General features: G+C 42.3%; 1 protein-coding gene across 1 annotated transcript in view; it reads right to left on the bottom strand.

Annotated features, from left to right (window-relative positions):
• Positions 1–24,078, bottom strand: part of Adcy10 (adenylate cyclase 10) — a 92,546-nt gene that overhangs the window by 19,622 nt on the left and 48,846 nt on the right. The window contains exons 15-22 of the mRNA XM_029561748.1: positions 19,480–19,605; positions 18,193–18,471; positions 17,779–18,024; positions 11,423–11,489; positions 10,961–11,192; positions 7,690–7,797; positions 7,022–7,197; positions 4,379–4,535 (exon numbers count right to left, since the gene is read on the bottom strand). Of these exons, the coding sequence (XP_029417608.1) occupies positions 4,379–4,535; positions 7,022–7,197; positions 7,690–7,797; positions 10,961–11,192; positions 11,423–11,489; positions 17,779–18,024; positions 18,193–18,471; positions 19,480–19,605 (1,391 nt within the window). The remainder of the gene's footprint in view (positions 1–4,378; positions 4,536–7,021; positions 7,198–7,689; positions 7,798–10,960; positions 11,193–11,422; positions 11,490–17,778; positions 18,025–18,192; positions 18,472–19,479; positions 19,606–24,078) is intronic.

Raw genomic sequence — 24,078 nt, 5'->3', positions numbered from 1 at the left:
TTTTGATTTCTTAAATTTTTCATACTCTTTGTTTGAGTGGTCTAGTTTGTCCACTTTATCTCCCAGTCTTGATATACTGTTTTCCATTTCATTCATTCTATAGGTGACACTTTCTCCTGTTGTTTCTAATTGGCTTATTGAGTTTTGCACTTCTTTCTACCTTTCAGTCTGAGTTTTCCTTAATATTTCCATTTTGTGAATTCAGTCAGAAGTTTATCCATATCTTCTTTTAGTTCTTTGATTTGTGTGTTCTTTAAATTCACTGAATTCTTTTACCATGTTAATAACTGTTCTTTTGAGTTACATGTCCTGCATTATCTCTAGGGAGTTTTCACTGTACTCCTCTTGAGGACTATTGGTATTTGGTGGGGATATGTTATTTTGTTTTTTCATATTATTTTTTCTCTCTGATTTTGACATGTGAATTTCTTTTGTAGTTTCTGATTCTTGTGTGAGACTCAAGCCTTCAAGTTTAGGTCTGCTTTTTGGGGGGAACTTTATGTGTCTTTGTGGTTTATTTTTGGGCATGAAATGCTGGGTCATCTAAGCTTCTGGTTCTCTCTTTTGATTTTATATTGGATTGGCCAGATTGCTTTTGTCTTCAGGAGTTCCCACAGAAGCCCAAGTCAGATGAGGATCAGATGCTCTCAGGCTTTCTCCTGAGGTCTGGATCCCTCCAGTCAAGATTTTGGCCTCAGGAATTTGGGGGTTAGACTGGCCTCAGAGCAGGGTCCAGGAAAGATGCTGGTCTAGGGAAGCTGGTGGCCGTGCCACCCAGAATTGCAAAGGGAGATTGGGGCGGGAAGAGACCCCAAGGGCTCCTACGGACTGCACTGACGAACTGGGTTGGTCTGGATGCAAAGGATCAGGAAGCAGTGGTGGTTCCAGTGGTGTCTGGGGTGCCAAGACAAGGAATGGGACAGGACCCAGGCTAGGAGGAGAGATGGGCAAAGAAGATGGAAGAGTGAATGAGGCTGGGGGAGTCAAGGCGTGGAGGGTGCGATGGTCTTACCCTGGAGAGAGGCCTGCGGGTCCTGCAGGCCCAGGGAAGCAGAGGGAGGTCTAAGATGATTAATCTTTAAACAGCTTTTAAAATGATAATCAAAATTATTTCAGAGAAGACTGAAGGGGTGTCTCAGTGGTTAAGAGCACTTGCTGCTCTTGCAGAGGACCTAGGTTGGGTGCCAAGCACCCACATCAAATGGCTCACAACTGCCTGTAACTCTAGTTCCAGGGGATCCAATGTCCTCTCCTGGCCTCTGAAGGCACTGCATACACATGGTGCCCATAACAGAGAAGTAGGCACACACATACACACAAATAAAATTTAGATTGTTTCAGAATACAAATGCTTAGGGAAGAGCAAGTTGAAAACACTCCTCTAAAGAAGCAATTTACGCACACATACATACACACACACACACACACACACACACACACACATACACACACATTCATACAGATATACACATTCAGTCACACATCCATTCATAGTATACACACCACACAATGTATATAAACTGCTTTGGAAAAGGCAGACAGGAGAAATGCAGACTCTTTAATGATACAAATATTACATATTGGGACAGTTGCAAAGGGAAGACATTTTAAGGCAGGGACTTTCCCTCTGGAAATCCACAAATTCTGTTAAAGGCAAGTCCCTGGGTACTTGTTAAATCACAAAGTCGTCCTTAGCAACTTCCTTTATTCCTGGGGTGGAGTGTGCTTCAAAGAATGCTGCCAGAAAGGCAAGATAGCCATACATAGTGATAGAGGAGGGAGAACTGTTGGACAAAAGAGAAGTCCATGGCTGCAATAAAGTCTCCAACTTCTTGAACATGGACCAAGAGAATGGAGTCCAACTGCTTCTCTTTATGGGAAAAATCTGAAGCTGGGAGGTTGTGTGGCTTGCCAGTGGTCACACCACGGTTGAGTAGAGTCTGGAAGCCAATCTCTGGGTTCTCATTCTGGTTCACTGTCATCGTACACTGCTCAAAAGCTCTGAGGGGAACACTTCCTCTCCTCTTCTGCCCTTCATCCCAGCCATCTTGATGATGATTCATTCCAGTTGGACTTGTCCTTTAATCCTAATTCCAGAACTGTTTGGGGGAGCTGCTCACAAGTGTATAGAAGTCAAGTACTTCATTCAGTAATTGTTTTCCAAACACCTGCTCTCATCCAGGCACTGTCCCAAGTACTCAGGGTGTGGACAAGACACAGACAAGCTCCCTACTCTCAGCTAAAAATGAGAAGCTAGGTGAGGTGGCCCACGCCTTTAGTTGTAGCACTCAGGAGGCAGACACAGGTGGAGCTCTGTGAGATCAAGGCCAGGCTGATCTATATAGCAAGTTCCAAGCCAGCTGTGGCTACAGGGGGTCCCTGTCTCAAAACAAAATAAAATAATGAGATGGGTAAAACGGCCCCACTGAGGAGGTGACCTTTAAGTTGATCATGACCGAGTCCAGTGAAAATCCAGGAATGAGTGCTCCTGACGAAGGAAATACCCAGTGCAACAGAAGAACTGAACTTCCTTGTTAGAGGAACCAAAAGAGAACCAATGTGGCTGTGTTTGTGGGATAAGGAAGCTAGAAGAGAAAGAGGAGAAATGGGTGGGAACCCAGTCTTTAGGGACATCATAAATAGGGATGTACTGTGGGGAAGAGCTGGGGGCTCTGGGAAGGGAGAGTTGAGGGCAGATATGAGCAAGATACATTGTATACATGTTTGAACTTGTCAAGGAATAATAAAATAATTCTGTAAACAAACAAACAAACAAACAAACAAACAAATAAATGGTTGGCGAGATGGCTCAGCAGTTATGAACACGTACTGTTCTTCCAGAGGACCTGGGTTCAATTCCCACCACATATAAGGCTGCTAACAACCATCCTTAACTCCAGTTCTAGGGGAACCTGACACCTTCTTCTGGCTTCTTTGGGGCATTGTACTCATGTGGTACACTGATATACATGCAAGAAAAATAGTCATGCATGTAAAAAATAAAAATAATAAATAAAATATTAAAAATAAACAAAAAATACCCTCACATCCTGGAGGGGTCACCCTAGATCTACTGAAAGGAACAATGCTTGGGGTAGAGTCTTGGTTAGGAGTTTAAGTTCCTCTGACATTTCTAGAGTTACTTGACTACTCCTCTTCATTTTTGATAATTATGAACTGCAGGAGGAAGTCACTGCTGTCAGAAGAAGCTCAGACTTTTATTCTCATGATTCATTCCAGTTGGACTGATTATTCTCATGGGATGAACCGGACTTAATATTTTCCTGCTCTTGTCACCTGGAGTTGTCGTCATCTAATCAAATTATTTATCGATTAGATTTTCTAAGCAGGGTCTTGCTTCATCAAACCTGGCTGGTCTGGAACTCACCATCTTCCTGCCTTAGTCTTCTTAGTGCTGTGATTACAAGTATGTGCCACCATGTCCACAGAATGAGTCCATCTTGTGAAAGAGAATTATTCTTTAACATTATGCTTCTTTACCCTCATTCTATGACTATACTGTGGAGTTTTTCAGAAGTGTCATGTGTAACATAACCCTTTAATGGAGATGGGAGCAGCCAGCTGCAAATATCTAGCTATCCAGGCAGATCTGGTGACACATACCTGTAACTCCAGTACCCATGAGGCTGAGGTAGGAGGATTGTTGCATGCTGTAGGCTAGCCTGGGTTACAAAGTGAGTTGCAAGTCAATCTGGGCTACAGAGTGAGGCCCTGTCTTAAACAAACAGCCAGGCATGATGGCTTTAATCCCAGCACTCAGGAGGTAGATCGAGGCCAGCCTGGTCTACATAGTGTGTTCCAGCCTAGTTGGGGCTATAGGGACACCCTGTTTCAATCCCACCCCCTTCCAAAAGAAAAAAAAAAACCCACCAAGAACAACAACAACAACAAAACCCAAATCCCCCCAAACAAAATAAAATAAAACAAACAACAAATAAAAAAAGAATTTATGTAAAGCAAGTCATTAAGATATTTGCAAAATTTTAATACAATGCCGTAATTCTCATTTTTTTTTTGGATATAGCGAAATGGAACTTTGCTTTTTAATGAAATGTTATCTTAATTTACTCTCACTACTGTTATTTTTAAGTATTTTTAAATGTTCACAGTTTGTATTCTATAATAATATCAGTATTTGCCAACCATGAAAATAAAAGCTATTTGGAATCCTCAATGATTTTTAGAGTGAAGTAGTGGTCTGAGGTCAAAATATTTGTGAGCTACTGGCAAAGTCATTCAGTCAGAGAGGCTTCTATTACAACCATGTGAGTTTTTGATTCCTGTTAACTTTGGCTAGGGGTTTTTAAAAATCCAAATGAGGTGCAGATATTCCAAGAGCAGCTACAGGAACACCCACCTGGAAATTATTCTGAGTCTCCAGTGATGCATTCATCTGCATGACTGCTGCCAGTTTACCATAATACTTGCAGTGGCGAAATAAATTTAAGCTATAGATCTTCCCCAGCAAAGAGAAGCAGGAGGCTTGCAGGTAAAGCTGTGCCAGCCTCTTCTCCCTGTGGAGAAAGGAAAGCAAATGGACACAGAGAGAAGGTATGGTCACCATCCAGTTCAGAATGCGGGCTCACAGGGGCTCATGCAAAGCTTGGGAATCAGCTCTGACTTGAATTAGAGACCTGTCCCCATGACTGACAAGCATAGTCATTTTCATAAAGCACACTTTCTCCTTTGTAAGATAGGAACTATAATATGTACTTTGTGACAATGAAGTCTATAGGAATGAAAGGAATAATTTAACTCCATTTTACATAGAAGGGAAAACTCAGATAAATCATTAATTCAATGTGACATAGCCAGGCAGTACCAGGACTCAAGTCTTCTCCACCTCCAACCTGGCTAGACATTATTATTAATTATTATTATTATTATTATTATCATCATCATCATCATCATCATTATATCCATTGCACATTGCTATTAGGATTAGATCTCTGCTCAAAATAAGGAAATGAGCACTTAAAAAAATTTTTCTTTAGTCTTTTTGAGACAGGGTCTCCCTGTAGCTCCACCTGTCCTGGAATTCACTATGTAGACCGGGCTGGCCTTGAACTCGCAGAGATCTACCTGCCTCTGCCTCCTGAGTGCTGGAATTAAAGGCGTGTGGCACCAATATTTTATTTATTATTTTTAAGTGTATGAGTGTGTTGCCTGCATGTATGTAAGTATACCCATGTTGTGTAGTGCTCAAGGATGGCAGAAGAGGACATTGGATCCCCTGGATCTGGAGTTACAGATGGTTGCTAGACACCATGTAGGTACAAGGAGTTGAACCCGGGTCCTCAGCAAGAGCAGCCAGTGCTCTTAACCACTGAGCCATCTCTCCAGCCTCAGCATTTTTTTTTTTTTTGACAGAGGGTCTCCCTGTAGCCCCAGCTAGCCTGGAACTTGCTATGTAAACCAGGCTGAATCAAAGAGATCCTTCTGCCTCTCTCTGCCTCCTGAGTGCTGGGACTAAAGACATGCACCATCATGCCTGACTGCCTACCGCCAATCTTTAAAGAAGCTGACTCCATTTTATTTGTGCTCCAGGATCCCCCACATTTAAGAGAACATGTTTGGAAGCTTGAGAAGTCAGTTTTTGGTGGGGTTACAAAAGAGCTGCAGCAACTTGCTCAGAGGAACAAGTGTTTGCATCTTTGGCAGAGGCTGTCAGAATATTGCTACTCATCTCAAAACAGAAGACGTGTTCTCTGTCAGCTGTCAGATGCCAACAAGGTGGCATTTCCCTGGTATGAATTGCCACAAAGGTAGAATATTTTTCAAAATTTTGGAAATTTTCAAACACATTGACAAAAAGTGTAATGAGCTATGTGTAGCCAACCCTATCTTCAACAACCAACATTTTTATTCATCTCCATCTGCTTCAAACTCACTGTTTCCATCTTTGCTTACTTGTTGGTTATTTTGGGGGACGGGGCTTATTTTTTGTTGAGACAGGGTCTCACTACATAACCCTGGAATTAAATATGTAGAATAGGCTGGTTTCAAACTCAAGAGCTATCCTCCTGCCTCTGCCGCTTAAGTGCTGAGACTACAAACCTGTACTGCCAGCTAAATCATTGCTTTTTCTAAATATTTTTCCTTCCTTCCTTCCTTCCTTCCTTCCTTCCTTCCTTCCTTCCTTCCTTCTTTCCTTTCTCGATTTTATATGTGTGTCGTATGTGTCTGTCTGTCTCTCTCTCTCCTGTGTGTGTGTGTGTATGTGTGTGTGCACATGTAAGGTGTGCAAACTTGCACATGTGCAGAAGCCAGAAGAGGGTGTCAGATTCCTCAGAACCAGCGTTACAGACATTTCGGGAATGCATGGCTTATTATGTGAGTGTGGGGATCCGAACTGTGGTCCTCATGATTGCTCAGCAAGCATTCTTGATCACTGAGCCATCTTTCCAGCCCCTTGATCGTTATTTTTTAGTTTGTTTATAGGAAAAAATTGTACACATTGAAAAAAATTCTATCTATACTTTTGACTAATGGACACTCCTTCCCCACATAATCCTTATCAAATACATAGATGAGTGGGAAGGTTTATCCTTTGGCAGACATCCTTGAGCCTGCAACTTTTCTTTGAGGTAGGGACAATACTCAGTATCTTAGTAATGAATGAAAGGGGGCTTGTGAGTGCGGCTCTAAGGAACATGGTGCTGGTTCTGCTACCTCATTATGCATCGGCAGGAAGTTCTTTCATAGGCTACATGGGTAGGGAGTAAAACTGGAGCTCAATTTACAGAGGAGTCCCATGTACTTTTGTCATCTGAACTCCCTTTGACAAAAGCTGCCTGTGAAATGCTCTGGGTACTCCAGCCCCATCTAGGAAGCTCCTACATATCTGCCACTACCCCCTACTCCAACAAGTAATCGGACCAGACAGGGGTCCTTGTGCCAGCAGAGGACAGGCTGTGTGGGCAGACTTGTGCTGCATGGAAGTCTCTCTCCTCTAGAGAACAGAAGATGATGCTCAGGTTTCCCTGGTTCCTTCCCTTACCCGGGCTGTGAGCCCTCCCGGGCAAGCTGATTCATGAAGCGTGAGTGTCTCTTTTCCTCAACAAGGGTTTGGAAAAACAAAAAGACTACGTTGTAAGGAAACGCTTGTTTGAGGAGCTTCAGTGCCTTCCTCAGCATTTTCTTGGCCAACACCATCTGGCCCATATTAAAACAAATCTATGGGGAGATGGGAAGGGAGAGAAGAAAAGAGGAAGAGCAATCATTCTACACTTAGCCAGTATGTTCCAACAATACATATTATAGGATACTTATTTTTTAAAAAGCTGAAACCAATCTTCATGTGCTTTGGCATATTAATATGTGTGTATTTTATGTATTTGGTATAATATTAATATGTGTATATTGGATGTTTGCATGAGGAAGAGTGGGATTAGCATCGATTTGTGCATCATCTAAGGAAATATTTATCCATTCATGTCCATTGTTACAGAAAGAATTCATAAAGATGTCAACTTAGAGGGTAGGAAAGATCTTGCTGTTGACAAGGTAGACTGAGGAAATGTTAAGTCCAGGGACTTAGGGTTCAGGAATCTTGGGCAGGAATCTGTGGAAGGGGATAAGAGGGTGAGGTATGTATAAGGATGACTTACACTCCTCTGCGGACAGGCTCAAGGCAAATAATAGCTTAATGCTTTCATGATTTCTTACCTGACCTTTGAGGCTATAAAAGGTGGCATATTCAAATATCTGACTCACGGAATCTTCATTTGTGAGACTTTCCAGCAACTTTTCTCCCTCACCCAAATACATGTACGCCTGCAACCAACACAAAAAGTAGCAAAGCTGTTAGTTGCAGGGACCAAGACCACGAAGGGGCTTTGCCCCATATGTGACTGAAGGAAGACTCAGGAGCCACTAAGATCCCAGGTCCATCCCCAGCCAAACTGACTAGAATGGACCTCCAAACTAGACAGGAACTAGAAGGGACAGAGGATAAGTCTAGAATCTCATCTTTCTTCATACTATCACAGAAATAGCCTTACCTACAGTTAGTTACCCCAGGAATTTCCTCCTCTCAGTAATTCCATCCCCAAACTTATTTTTGAGGTGGGATAGAAAGGTGGAGAAAATTATGGAGACAATTACGGGAAAGAAGAAAAAGAAGCCCTTGATCCTGGGATCAATTTTGCCTTTCTAAGAAACTTCAGAGGCCACTGATAAAACCAAAATTGCCCACGGACTCCATGCATGTTTTCCTATAGACATCTCAATAAAGCATGCCAAAGACAATAAATAAATGATGCTTCTTCAGGTCCAAAATGACCTATGACCTTGGGTGTTTAGCATTCTCCTCTCATTCCTAAATCTGAATAACATTCCATGTAAATCCCCCTTATAACTTTGTCTACAGAAGAAAATTCTTTAACCCTTAAACCTTGGTGTAAATTATACTCAGGGCAATGTAACTTAGGAACCCATAGGACAAAATATACAGCCATTGTAAAGACAACGGGGCATGAATCTCCCTCAGGAAGTCCACACCCATACTTGAGGGTCATAGTCTTTCCCTGGGCATCTCTTCCTATTAAGCGCTGTGTTTAAGATCCTTGTAAAAAAATTAATAAACCTCAACTATGCTTCTCTCATGCTGAGGGTTTTTTTTTTTTGTTGTTGTTGTTATAGTTGTTGAGACAAGTTCTCACTATGTAGCTCCAGCTTGCCTAGAACTTGATATGTAGACCAGGTTGACCTCAAACTCTTAGAGATCTGCCTGCCATTGACTCTTGAATGCTGGAATTAAAGATGTGTCCCACCATGCCTCACTCTGAGATTCTTTTCTGTGGTGAAGTCAAGAATCCTGGGTTTGCCTGAATGAAGGTCCCTAAGGGAAAAGGGATGTCTTCAGGCTGGTGGTAGTGTGGAGCCAGGTCTCCATTCCTGCAGCCACCGACACTATGCCCAACAATGTCCCTCTGCCAGTGACAATAACCCCACAGCTGTGAGAAGCAGGTTCTATTTTTGTAATGAATTTTGAAGCATCCTCACTCCATTTGTCAGGGCGATCTTTGGGAGGTGGAAGGGGGAGGTGGTGTCCTAAGCAACTTCCCTACTGCATCTTTAGCCTTCTATGGCATCATGGAAGATATGAACATTAAGATGGAATCAGGCTTGAAGGTGAGGCAGTATCTCCAAGCCTCTTGCTGTCCAGGTGTATGTGTGTGGGAGGCAAGAAGCAGCAGGCTTGATGAGCTGGCTGCCAACCCCCGTTCAGACTTTCTTTGAGGGGGGAGGAGGTGCAAGTGGCACTCCATAAGACCTCTACCCTCTGCTTCCAGTCATCTTCTTGATTATCCACCCTTCTTTGGGAATGAAATGAGGAACACCTTCAGAAAGCTAGCCCAGTAGTATAGCTTAGTAGTAGAGCATTTGCCTAGCATGTGAGAGGCCCCGGGTTTGACTCCCAGCAATGAAAAGTAAACTAATAAAAGAACTAACTAACCCCTAAGACTACTTTGACCTCCTCCTGGGACTCACTGGCCACATCTTCACCACCCACATGTGTTCATGAAATAAGCAGGAGACTTTAATGTGTAACAGTGCTTGAGACAATGGACTTACTGATGATTTTAATAGTTTAAGGTATATAGTGCTGGAGATTGCTCAGTGGTTAAGAGCACTGACTGCTCTCGGAGAGGACCTAGGTTCAGTTTCCAACACCAGTATGACATCTCTCAACTGCCTGTAACTCTAGTTCCAGGGGATCCAGTGCCCTCTTCTGGCCTCTCTTGGCACCACACATGCACTTGGTACATGTACATACTTACAGGCACTCACATATACATAAAATAAAATAAATGAATCTTTGAAGCTAGAAAGATGGCCCAGAGGTTAAGAGCACTAGCTGATTTTGCAGAGAATCTGAGTTTGGTTCCCAGCACCCAGGTGAGGAAGCTCTCAACCACCTATAACTCCAGCTCCAGGGGATCTGACATCCTGTTCTGGCATTCATCGGCATCTGCACTCATGTGTACCTACTCCTTGACATACGTGTTTACATATTAAAAATTAAAAATAAGATCTTTAAAGTATTTTGGACAGAAAGGCAAAAGCAGCCACTAGGCTGTTGCTAAAGAGGACTATGCTAAAAGTGAAGGATTCAGACTAAGCCTGCTCAAATCATTTTGGAATATGCAAGCAGACAATTCTAAAAGGGGCAGTACTTTAATTAATTAGCTGATTCATCGTGGTAGGTTTGCTTTGTAGCCTAGACTGGTCTTGAGCTTGCTATTGTAGCTTAAGCTGGCATCAAGCCTTTTGCCTCAGTCTCCCAAGTAGACCACCATGCCTGACTTGATTGCAGTACTTTAATAAATTAATTTTTAAAGGCTTATTATTATTTTAAAATTATGTATATGGTAGGGGTATGTGCACATGAGTTCAGGTGCCACTGGAGGCCAGATGCCTCAGATTTCCTTGGAGCTGGAGTAACAGGCAGTTGTGAACTGTGTGAGCCACCTGATACAGGTGTTGGGAATTGAACTCAGGTCCTCTAGAAGAGCAGTAAATGTTCTTAACTGCTGAGTCATCTCTCCTGCTTTAACTTTTTTGCTTTTGTGTTTGCTTGGTTTTGAGATAGGGTTTCATGTATCCTAGAGTGTCCACAAACTTGCCATATAACTGAGGCTGACTTTCAACAGGTCTTGATCCTCCTGCCTCTGCCTCCCAAGTGCTGGGATCACAGGCATGCAGCACTATGCCCGGCGTAATGTATGATGGTACTTGAAATTTGTTCCAACTTCTTTTTCCCAATCTTAGATTGATTGTTCCCATTCTAAGAAATGTGATTTTTCAAAGGAAAGGGACACTGGCAAGAATCAACATGAGGTAATGAAAAAGCACACTGGAATTCTCTTCTGGCTGTGTAGCTCTATGCTGTCCTAGAGACAGAGATGGAGGAGGTGTGGGAGGAACTGCTTACCATATAGTTATCACCCAGAATGAGATAAGCAGATGCAATTTCTAGGAAGTAATACAAGGCTTTGTTATTTTCTTCCAAAGCCACGAGATGTTGGGCCAGAGGCAAGATGACCATGTGGAGCTGCTCATCACACTGGCACGGTTCCAGGGGGATGATGCCTTCTGGCATGGTCCTCATCTTGACTATAACGCTGTCAAAGAACAGCAGTATCTTTTCCCTTGTCTCTGAAGGACTGTTGAAACACAGGAATAAACAGATCAAGAATAATAGATACAGCATGGTTTTTGGTGTCACATATCTTTAAATGAACAAAAGCAAGATGATAAAAACCCAGCAGAGATACCACTGACCAAACACACCATGGCACCCCTGAAGTTTCCCTCTGTACCTAAGAGGCCCAAAGGACTGAATTTAATGACAATGCTTATGCTCTATGTATTGAACAATGACAGATGTGTGTACCTGAGATTCTCAGGAAATTTGTGTTGATCAGGGAACTCTGATTTAGAAAAGACGACTTCCTCTGCAGCTAGAAAATAAACAAGCATATGAGATGTTTGCCATCTACCAAACACTCATTCCCTGAACCCAGCCAGGAACCACATTTCCCAGTCCCCAGAGCACTCAGCTTAGATGAAGTCATGTAGTACATTTTCACGGTAGAATCAGAGCACAAGTGATAGATGTCACTTTAGTAAAGATATTGTCTGCACTACTCTGCCCTTACACAGGAAAGCAACTAGTTCTGAACATCCAAAGGAAAGCAAAACCAGAGGTTTGGAGGAGCCCAAGGCCCCAACTACCTTCCAGGTCATTTGTCAAAACTTTTACTGGGTTATTATGTAAGTGGGAAATAACTAGCAACTTGTCTAAGATCACTTGCTAGTGACAGAAGTAGGACTGCAGCCTCACTCTTTGATTTCCAAGGTTAATGGCTAGTGGATGTACTTCATAGATCGTTTTTTGAGACAAGGTTTTACTATATAGCCCAGGCTGTCCTTTGAGTCTGTAGCCCAGGCTTGCCTCTTATTCTCTATTCTCTTGTTGCAGCTTCCACACACTGGAGAGATCTTTTAATGAGTAGAAATGCAATTTGAACATACTGTGTTCTTGCCCCTAGAGAGTAAGTTCCCCAACTCATGTCCCCAACTCACATGCGGAGCTATATCACAGTTCTTATCACACTGTGTAGGAGCCTCACCTCGAACTACAATCAGCTCTCAGATATTTCCTTTGTAAATTCTATAGCTTCATCTCATCCCACTTCAGACTGCAGCATTCGTTGCATCTTGGTATCTTGGTACAGATTTCAGTGTCAACAGTATATGATGTATATATAACCTTTTTGGTTGTTCTTTTTTATTTTTCAGAGACAAAGTCTCATGTAGCCCAGGCTGGCTTCAAACTTGATATATAACTGGAGATGACCTCAAACTCCTGATCCTCCTGCTTCTACCTTCCAAGTGCCGGGATAACCAGCAAGTACAATACTCAGCTTAGCTTCATAATAATAATAGGGGTATTTTCAATTTTGGAAAAAATAATGCATAAGAAGATATGTAATAAGCGTGAATAATCAGCACTCAGTGACATATATGTACATGTTTCTGACACTTTCTCTGTCCTGATGTGATGAGATGACCACTGGAGTCTCATGTTCTCTGTGCCCAAAGCCCTCGGAGGATTTGAAACTCTGGTCCGAACTCCAAGGTTCTGAACTTAAAGCCTGATTGTTTTATTTATTATTTTTATTTTATGTGTATGAGTGTATTTCCTGAATGTGTGTAAGTGCACTCTTGTCATGCAATGCCCTTGGAGGTCAGAAGAAGGTGTTGGAGTCATTGGAACTGGAGTTATGCATCGTTGCTAGCTGCTATGTGGGTGCTAGGACTTGAACCTGGGTCCTCTGCAAGAGCAGTCAGTGCTCTTAACTGCTGAGTCATTTCTTCAGCCCTAGCCTGATTCTTTTTTTTTTTTTTTTTTTTTCTGGTCTTTTTGAAACAGGGTCTCCCTGGAGCCCCAGCTGGCCTAGAACTCACTATGTAGACCAGACCAAGCTGTCCTTGAACTCACAGAAGTCCATCTGCCTCTGCCTCCCGAGTGCTGGGACTACAGGTGTGTGCCCATGCCTAGCTTGATCATTTTAAAAAGCATCTATCTATCTATCTATCTATCTATCTATCTATCTATCTATCTATCTATCTATCGTCTATCTATCTGTCATGTGAGTGTATGTGTGTGGGTATGCAAGCCACAGTGCACATGCAGAGGTCAGAGGACAACTTGTGGGAATTGGTTCTTTCCTCCCAACATGTGTGTCCTGGGAATTGCTCTCAGGTTATCAGGCTTGTCAACAAGCACCTTTCCCCTCTGAGCCATCTTGTCAGTCTTGATCTCTTTCTAGAAAAGGAAAACAAGATAGGTATGATTGTACATGTCTGTAGTCACACTACTCAGGAGGATCACCACAAGATCAAGGTCAGTCTAGTCTAAGTAGTGAGTTCTAGCAGGACTATATAGTGAGACATTACCTCAAAAACCAAAGAAAGAAAGAGAGAATTGAAAGGGGAGGAGGATTAACTGAGGCTAAAGATATATACATGAAAAAGTCATATGGAAACTTACTATTTTGTAATCTAATAATTTCAAAAAAAGAAATGAAAATTTAAAAAAGAGTTTGAAGGGAGGTACCCTACATAAATGGATAACGTTTCTTCTACAAGTCATAGGTTATTAAACGAAAGTGCCAGCACCCGGTATGGGATATCTCCTTATCTGTTGTTGGTCAGGGAGGCCCCAGAAGCCCCCAAAACAATACAGGCTGTCTCCATTGCTCTTAGTTGCATATCAGAACTATATTATAAGCCCTTATTGCTGAAGGTACCACACGCATTGCTTGCAGTTCCATAAAGTTGGAACTGAGCTGGAAACCTCCTCCCTGTGGGATGTCTTTCATAGGGTGAGAAGGTACTATGCAGACTTCTGAGGCAGAAAGGGAATCTACAGACTACACAGCTGCAAAACCTGCAAGTTTCAATACCAAGCTGCCACAAGCAAGATGTGCCCACTGGTGCAATAGTGGCATGAATGTAATATGGGATAACCAACCCCTTTCTGATGAAACTTGAAACCCATTCCAAAGGAGGAATTCATGCCAGGTACTGTAAACCTAGTAAAAAGCCCATGACTGAAGAGGTCAGAGGCCTTGTGGGGAAAACCTACTACTGTTGCTTTGCTAAAAGGACATCTTGTCAAAATGTCTTCTAGCTGGATGTGGTAGTGCATAGTTTTAATCCTAGCAGTTGGGAGGCAGAGGCAGGTGGACCTCTGTGAGATCAAGGTCAGCCTGGTCTATATAATGAATTCTAGGCCAGTTGGGGTTACAGAAATCTCAAAAAGACAAAAAAATAACCTTCTAAATATTTATGTTTAGGGGCTTTGAATGATAGCTCTGTCATTACGAGCATTTGCTGCTTTTCCAAAGGACCTGAGTTCGATTCCCAGCAGCCCCATCAAGCAGCTCACAACCACCTGTAATGCCAGTTCCAAGGGATCCAACACCCTCCTCAGGCACCCACATGGCAGTTACCACACAGATAGGGTACACATAAATAAAAATAAATCTTTAAAAATATTTATGTTTATACCACAGATTAGTGCTGCTCTCAGTTTTGGTCAGAGAAGCTTCTGTTTGCAGTGGGCACTGGTTAATGCAGAGACTTATAATTGGTGGTAGTGCTGAGATAAGTGACTATGGAGTGCTCATCCCTAAACAGGACATCTCTCTCACCCCCTCCAAAGCTCAGGGAACATTACAGAAGAGGAGGCAGAAAGAATGGATGAGCTGTAGGATGGGAAGGAGTGCTGTGAAACTCTGTCCTCTGGACATGACATGGTTGCTGTCTTCATGAACTCACAGCTACAGTAGCCACCTATACGAGACCTGCACAGGACTGGGAGCATCAGCTTTCCATCCTGGATACTGGAGGGGCTCATTAAGTTCCACCCTTCTCTGAGGAGCTCTGTCCTGGGGAAGGGGGAGTTATATTCCTCAGTGGTATAGCTACTGATAAGCTGTCTACACTCAAGTAAATAATCCCCAATCCATGCTCATGCAAGTAACCCCAATTAAATGTAATGAGCTACACAAAAAAGCCATGAGAGTAGGAAGGGGGCTTGTGGGGAACAAGAAAGGCTTTGGTGGGAAAGAGAGGAGGATGAATGAGGATAATGGGGAAATATGATTCAAGTGCATTTCTATAGATGTATGAAACTGTTAAAGAAAAAAATACTTTTTTTTTTTTTTTTTTTTTTTTTAGGGCTAGAGAGAGAGATAGCTCAGCAATTAAGAGCAGTGGCTACTCTTGCAGAGGACCTGGCTTCAGTTCCTAGCATCCACATAGTGGGCTAACGACCATCTGTAACTCCAGTACCTGGGGATTCAGTGCCCTCTTCTGGCCTTGCATAACATGGGTACACTTATATACATGCAGGAAAAGCACTCATATATATAAAATGTAGCAATAAATTTAAAAAAATTATATAGATGGTTGTTAGCTACCATGTAGGTACTGGGAACTGAACCTGGGTCCTCTGGAAGAGCAGGGTGTGCTCTTTACTGCTGAGACATCTTTCTAGTCCTGAAAAATAAAATTTTAAAAATGAAAAAAAAAGACCTTTAAAAAATAAATGAGGCAGCACCCTCACCCAGCATGCTTTTAATTCCAGCACTTGAGAGGCAGAGGCAGGCAGATCTCTGAGACTGAGGCCAGCCTTTACATAGCAAGTTCCAAGCCAGCTGTGACTACAGGGAAATACTGTCTCAAAAAAGAAAAAGACCAAAAAAAAAAAAAAAAGGAAAGAAGAAAGACCTGAAAGACTGGATAGGTGGCTCCATGGTTAAGAATACATACTGCCCTTCCAGAAGACCCGAGTTCAGTTCCCAGCACCCACATCAGGTGACTCATAATGGCCTGTAACTCCAGCTCCAGGGGATTCAATACCCAATTCTGGCATCCTCAGGCCTGTGTGAACATGGCATACATATATTCTCATGGACACATACATATAAATATAAATAAAAATAGGATCTGTAGAAAAGGAGGAGGAGGAAGAAAAGGAGGAGGAGGAAGAAGAAAAGGAGGAGGAAGAGAAAAAGGAATTGACAGGGAATTACCTGGAACCTTGCTTCATTCTCTGATTCATACCTAATTCCAAGCCTCCATGATAGACAGCTTGTCTGGGCTGCATGAAGTCCTAGGCTTGATTCTCTAGCACTGCTAAGTAAACAAATGAATACCTAAGGCTCTGGAACCTATTCTAATTTCTTCATATAGTATTGCCCAAAAGATTAGCCCCTCACTTTGGGGAAACTCAGATGTCATAGGCAGAACATGAGAAAAAGAGATTGCAAAGGCATTGGATAAAGTCCGTTGTTCATTCTGTACCGTTAAATTACTTAAGCTTCTGAGAATTCAATTTTGTTATCTATAAAATGAAAATAACCTGGGGCTGGAGATGAGGATTAGTTCGTAGACTGCTTGCCTTGTCCTCGTGAAGCCCTAGGTTCAGTCACAGCACTACATAAAATTAGGTATGGTGGTCCATGACTATACTCTTTGCACTTGGGAAGCAGAGGCAGAAAGATTAGAAGTTCAAGATTATCCTCTGCTACATAGTCAGTTGGAGTTTAGCCTGGGCTATAAGATGCTACCTGAAGGAAGGAAGGAAGGAAGGAAGGAAGGAAGGAATTTCCTTGTGGTCATGCACAACCTCTGGCTCTTACAATCTCCCCCTTCCACAATAGTCTGAGAAATTTTTACGCAACTCTAGGTATATAGGTCTCTACAATATACCTGTATATATATATATATATATATATATATATATATATATATGTAATTTTTTCTCAATTTTTAATACAGGAAGTCTTTACTTTCCTAATCAGGCATAGTGGTAATCACCAAGACCCTCTGACTAGGACAGGCAGCTCATTGGTGCTTCCTGGCCACCATGAATGAGATGGGATTGGTGGTGCTTGCAGTGATGGATTCTTGAGCAGGGACACTGCTAGAGTCCTCCTCTGTTTTCCCAGCTCACAATGCTGATTTATGTTCATTGTGACTTTTCTACTTTTGCTTCTCAGATGATTGTGAATCCTTACCTCAAAACCAAGCCCTCTTATGCCAGGCATGGTGGCGCATGCTTTTAATTCCAGCACTCAGGAGGCAGAGGCAGGTGTATCTTTGTGAGTTCAGGGCCAGCCTGGTCTACATAGCAAGTTCCAGGCCAGCTGGGGCTATAGGGAGATGCTGTCTCAAAAAGAAAAAGAAAAAGAAAAAAACCAAGGCTTCTTTTCTGGAGCATTCTTAGGCCTGGCTGATTGTCTCCCACTTGTAATCTTTTTCCACTAGAACCTGCTAACAAAGCAATATCTTTGCTCTCCCTTCATGAAGCCAGACATCACCTCCCATGCCACCTCATTAGATTTCATCTCTTGTTATGAATTAAGTGAGACATTTTAATTTAAGCTACATCACACCTTATTTGCCAAAGCCCTGTGTGGCCAAATCCTCTCTGGAAGTAACAGTGACAATAATTCTGGTATCCCAGGTGCATCCCAAGCTCTACACTGCTCTGTCCCATGGACCTGTGCTGCTGTTTTGCCCCAGCCCCCCAGGGAACTTGAAGCCTTCAAGGTCCAGATCCACTCCTTCTAGAGTTTAATCTCCAGACTTCCCAGGAAGAGTTGGGATTGGTTAGGAAGGAAGCAAGTTTACTTTTAAATCCTTGGGACTTTGTCATCTTCTTAACTGTACCTGTGTCCAAAGATTTGAATAGAACATCCACTATGAAGTGGTGATATGGAATGAAGTCGCTCTTTCTGCAGTAGTTGCACCTATGAGCACGTTCTTGCAAAAAACGGGCACATTTCAAGTGCAGGACGTTTTTATGGTCCTTGAGCCACAGCTCATAGGCTGTTTTCTGCATCATAGGTCTGCAGAAGCGAAAGATGCGGCACACCCCCTCTCCCTCCATTTCATGGTGTTCCTCCTCACAGTGAGCTGGAAAGAACAGGAAAGGTTTTTCAGGAAGGCAGTCAACAACCAATCAGCTGCTGGTACTTGACACAGATCACCTCTTTATTTCTGATAAATTTTTTTTTTTAATTGTAGTACTCGGGATTGAACCCAGGACCTTGTACATGCTGACATTTTGTAGGCACTACTCACCCAACCCTTCACTGGGCCTCAGGGCCATGGAGCCATAATGCACCTCAAATGTGGACACATTCTGTTTTAGGGCCAATTGAAGATCCTTACCATTCCAGAGGCAATCAAAAACATTTGATTCCACTAGTTTGGCCAGGGCCCTGTTTATCATGTTCATGTTCCAGGAGGGGAGAATTTGACACAACAGTTCTGTAGTGAAGGTCAAACCAGTGATGGCAGCGTATCTCACAAGCATCTGCTGGGAAAGGCTCATGCTATCCAGCTGGACCAGAGAGATTTCTGTGGGTGAAAAGCCACACAATGGGGAATTAATTACCTAACATTATTTGATGCATTATCGAGATAGACAACTGTCCAGCACTATAGTTCTTGTTTGTAGAAACCTAGCTAAGCCAAATCAAAAGAAGTAATTTCTTGGGGCTGGAGAGATGGCTCAGTGGTTAAGATCACTGGCTGTTCTTGCAGAAGACCGGGATTCGAATCCCAACACCCACATGGCAGCTAACAGCTGTCTGTAACTCCACTTCCAGGGGATCCAACAGCCTCTTCTGACCTCCGCAGCTGTGCATGACTCGGGTGCACTCACATACATGCAGGCAATACACTCATACACATAAAATAAAAATAATAAATAAAATATTTTTTAAAAAAAGTACACAGCAAGAATAAGATTGATTTCAAAGTGTTTGATTTTGTGCTAAAGGGTGACAAGGGTGTGTGAGGGGAGGTCACAGGAGGTCATTGTAGTCAGGTCTCCCAAGCCTGTGCATTGTAAACATCTCCAGATGCCCCTCCTCTGTCTTCACTGGTTCTTCTTTTTCCTGGACCTGCCCAGCAACAAGGTTTCTCTCTATCTGTCCCAGAGATTCATTTATTCCCATGAGAAACATTATCATCTCTATAGCATTAGCAAGTGTCAGAGAGGCCATTGCTCCGATCCCAACTTTCACTTTTTTTTTTAAGTGCGTGCTGGGGATCGAACTCAGGTCTTCATGCTTGCACAGCAGACACTTTATTAACTGAACCACCTCCCCAGCTCTTTACATTTCATTCTTTTATGCATTTGAACAGGCATTTGTTCAATCTAGAATAGGCACAGAGAGAAGGAAGCTCCTAATTAGAAGTAGGATACCCAAGCACACTGTGGAACCTTCTGACCACCTGGGGTGATACAAAACAAATATGAATCGGGCCCATGCTATAACCTTTCTCGTCTTTGTGTAATGATCCTAGAAGAGGCAAAAGTAGAATCTACTGAAAAATGAATGCAAGTTAAATTTTCTTTACCTTTGAAAGATGCTGGAAGTGACAAACTTTTTAATCTGACACCACTTAGGAGGTTACAGACTTCTTTATGTCCCTTAGCACCGGAACTACAAAAGTTCATGTCTTTTGTTGGCCTAACAAAATCCTCTATGGGGAGATAAGAGGGAAGAAAAGTTGAGAGCCGTTATCTTGTCTTCAAGAGTCTTATTTCTCTGAAAACTTTGAGAAGGAACTCAGGTGACGAGGAGTAGGCAGAGACAATGTGTTGGCTTAACAGAAGTTCTTGAATATCTTATTTTAAGTAAAACTGATATATAAAAATCCAAATTCATTCAAAATTTTTTGTCTTCCCTTCCCACCCCTCACCCCCCAAACAAGGATTGGTACTAACTACTGAAATCTTCATACTACATACAATTCTACAAAAGTGGGGTTCACAGTCAACCTAAATACATCCACGGCACATAGTCATATGTAATTGTGTGCACATCTGTATACCCACTGAACTCTGTCAGGACATGGCTACAACCAGAGGGATTTAAATTGATGAGGCTTGAGAATAAACATGCCTAGTAACTTGTTCTTCAGTACTCCAAAATGTTTATCCCTTTAGTCATTCACATATAGAAAGATGAATATAGCCAAGTTCCTAATCTCTGGAGAGGATGAATCATGCATTCAAAGAGAAAGACTGCCAGGCAGTGGGTGGGTGCAAGTGTGTGCTAGACAATTCATATCGATGCATTTATTAAGGATTTTCAATGCATCATAATCAGTGAAGGCTATAAGTATGCTTCCAGTTCTCAAGGTGCATAAAACAATGTAGAACAGATATCTAAGTCATTAATCAGAAGAGCGATTAAGAGCTAAAGAGCAAAGATTAACATGCTATTAGAATAAAGTCAAACGAAGGCTTCAGAAAGGCCTTATGGAAGAGGTGGTATTCAGTTGCTCGATAAAAGATGCAAGATTATTCCAAGTGGAAAGTGGAGGGGAGATCATTGCAAAGCCAAAGAGGTCAGGGGAATGTGAGCCAGGCAGTGTCCCTAAAGTCCAGTAGACCAAGCATGGCAGCATTCCCTTGTCATCCCAGCTCTGGGGAGATGGAGGCAGAAGGATCATAAGTTCAAGGTCATCTTTGATCAGTCTAGGCTATAATATAAGAGACTCTGTCTCCAAACTGACAAACCAACAAATAATGCAGGCTCTGGGACTTGAGACCCATAGATTCAGATCCTGCATTGTTTTTTTTAAAGGAAGAGAGATTTAAGCTAATAAGATTGCTGCTTGTGCTGTATACCATGTACCATTTTTGTACCTACAAAATGTCCCCATCAGTAAAGGCCTTTACCTAGTAGCTCTCAGACTTGGACTGCCTAGCCTCCAAAACTAAGAGCTGAATAAACCTTTAATCTTCATGATTTTACCAGTCTGTGGTATTTACCTACAGCAACAGAAAATGGACTAAGGCAGTCCACTGGAAGGAGAGTACAGGAGAAGTCAGGGGTTGGCAGAGGGAAGTCTATGCAAAAGTTACAACAATGAGCTATCAAGAAGTAATGATGTCCAGCATTTGCGGAGGTAGAGGCAAGAGGTATTCAGTTACAGTATGAGTTAGAGGTCATCCTGGGCTACACGAGACCCTGTGTCAAAAGTTTTACCTGTGCTAAATTTGAGGGGATCTGTGGGATAATCTAATGGACAACTGGAAATGTGGGTCTGAAATTAAGAGTGGAGGATTGGAAAGCACACACACATACTCACATGCACACGCACATGGGCACACACACCTACACACTCATGCATGAGAGCCAAGGAGAATAATTAGAACACCTACAGAAAGAGCACTGAATTAGCAAAGAAGGGAGTTAAGGATGGAAGTTAAAGAGTGCTCTCATAGGAGGATTCGATCCAGGGAGGCAGTCAAGGAGCAGGCGAGAACCAGTCAGAGAAGTAAAGGAGGGGAGCAGGAAGCCAGTGGCAGTATGATGTGAGTGTGTACATGCATGAATGTATGTTTAAGAGTGAGTGTGTGTGTGTTTAGGAGTCTGTGTGTTAATATGTGTATGAGAGCATATGTGTGCGTGAGTGCATGAATGTGAGTGTGTGCATGAGAGTGGGTATGTGAGTGCATGTGTGTGTGTGTGTGTGTGTGTGTGTGTGTGTGTGTATGAAAATGAGTGTGTGCATGTGCCTGTGTGTGGTGGGTGGGTAGGCAGGTGAGGATCAAGAGTATGATGCGGTCCATGTTTTTCATACTTTCTTATTTCTTCTCCCAGGAAGCTCCACTCTTCAGAATGGTGACCATTCTGTCAGTCATTCAATCCATAAGAGCAATGTTTAGACATTGTCCTAGGACTGGGTATGCAAGACTCCTACCTCATGGAGATCACATTCTAACAATGGGAGAGACACAAACAGTAGGAGAATCTCATCATCTGATTCAGTTGTATAGGGAACTTCAAGAGTGATAGATACTGTGTTCTGTACTCAAGTTCACCTATTATTAACAGTTTGCCCCTCTGCTATGTCCTTTATCCTTGCTATATGTACATATTTTTCTGAAGCATTTTTATATTATTCATATATATCATACTCCTTCCCCCAAGTACTTTGTTCTGTATTTCCTAAGAATAATGACATCCTCTTTCTACAGTGGATTTATTATATTCATAATTTTTTTTTGGTCTTTTTGAGACAGGGTCTCTCTGTAGCCCCAGTTGTCCTGGAACTCACTACGTAGACCAGGGTGGCCTTGAACTCACAGAGATCCGCTTTTCTCTGCCTCCTGAGTGCTGGGATTAAAGGCATGCGCCACCACACCCAGCTTACATTCATAATTTTTAAAATTTTTAATTTTTTTTTTGTCTTTTTGAGACAGGGTCTCCCTGTAGCCCCAGCTATCCTGGAACTCACTATGTAGACCAGGCTGGCCTTGAACTCACAGAGATCCACCTGCCTCTGTCTCCTGAGTGCTGGGATTAAAGGCATTAATTTATTTTTATTTTCTGTATCCTGCATGTATGTAAGTGCACCCATGAGTGCAATGCCTGCAATGGCCAGAAGAGGGCATTGGATTCCTCTGGAACTGGAGTTATGGATGGCTGTTAGCTGTCATGTGTGAGTTGGGAACTGAACCCAGGTCCTCTGCAAGAGTAGCCAGTGCTTTTAATATCTGAGCCATCTTTCCAGTCCCTACCTTCAGAAGTTTTAACATTAAATTATCTTTTGGTTTTTCTGTGTGTGTGATGTTGGGGATTGAAATCTAAAACATCAGGCTTGATAGGCAAGTGTTTTAACCCTGTGAGCTGCACTCAGCCCTCACTATAATGCTTTATTGTCCATGTTCCAATTTTGTGAGTTGACCCCATAATGTCTTTTAGTATCCATTTTCCTCCAATATTGGATCTGGTCTAGGACTATGCATTCAACTTACCTTTTTCTTAATTGAAGCAAAATTTGCATAACATACACTTAACTATTTTAAAATAATTCAGCAGCATTTAGTACATTCATGTCATGTAACCAGCAACCCACTCTTAATTTTACATTTTTTCCTTACATCTGAGGATACTGAAGGGTTTTAAGGGAGATACTTAGTGGTTTTTATTGTTGTTATTGCTTTTTGTCTTTTTGAGACAGGATCTTCCTGTAGCCCCAGCTGACCTGGAACCTACTATGTAGACCAGGCTGGCCTCAAATTCACAGAGGTCCATCTGCCTCTGCCTCCCAAGTGCTTGGCCTCCGTTAAATGTGTAGCTCAGGCTGACCTAGAACTTGTGATTCTCCTTCCTCAGCCTCTTCAGTATATCTTACCAGTGTGCACCACCACAGCCGGCACATGGTGTTTTTAAAAGCACTAACAGGCACTGAGTAAAATATATTGAGCAAATATATAAATGAATACATGAAATGTAAGAATAATACTGCTATGTGTTGTGCTTGTGCACGTGTGCGATTACCACGATGAATGAACACACACACACACACACACACACACACACACAAAACTAAAATGTAATAAAATTATTTTTAGAAAGAAAAAAAGTTTTTTTTTTCTGATTAGTTGTTTTAAGGATGGAGTGAGTTTAAAATATGAGTTTGGGGCCAGCTTGGTCTACATAGTGAGACCCTGTCTCTAAAAAAGCAAAGATTGATTTGGGCAGCAAAGGAATCATTAAGTAAAAAATGACTGCTACACAATTTTAGACTAATTCTATTACATTACTATATTAACCAATTAAGTTAAGGAAATAACTTATATATATAAGTTATATATAAACACTACATAACCTGAGTTACACATTTAATGGGGGCCAAGCATGGTGTCACACACCCTTTAATCCCAGTGCGTGCGCACACGCATGCACACGCGCACACACACACACACACACACACACACACACACGCACGCACACAGAGAAACTTTGAGCCGTGGCACAGGCCTGTAGTCCTAGCTACTGAGGCAGGAGGATCACAAATTCAAAGCCAGCCTAAGCAACTTGGCAAGACCCTGTCTTAAAATGTGCCAATCAGAGGTAGAACATTTGTCTAGAAAGCATTATGCCCTCAGCTCTACTCCAACACTAAAAAAAGAAGGAAGAAGGAGGGAGGGAGGGA

This window comes from Nannospalax galili, unplaced genomic scaffold (assembly GCF_000622305.1).
Source record: "Nannospalax galili isolate Female #2095 unplaced genomic scaffold, S.galili_v1.0 scaffold574, whole genome shotgun sequence".
Taxonomy (NCBI): Eukaryota; Metazoa; Chordata; class Mammalia; order Rodentia; family Spalacidae; genus Nannospalax; species Nannospalax galili.
The sequence above is the reverse complement of the archived record's forward strand: the minus strand, read 5'-3'. Positions and strand labels throughout refer to the sequence as shown.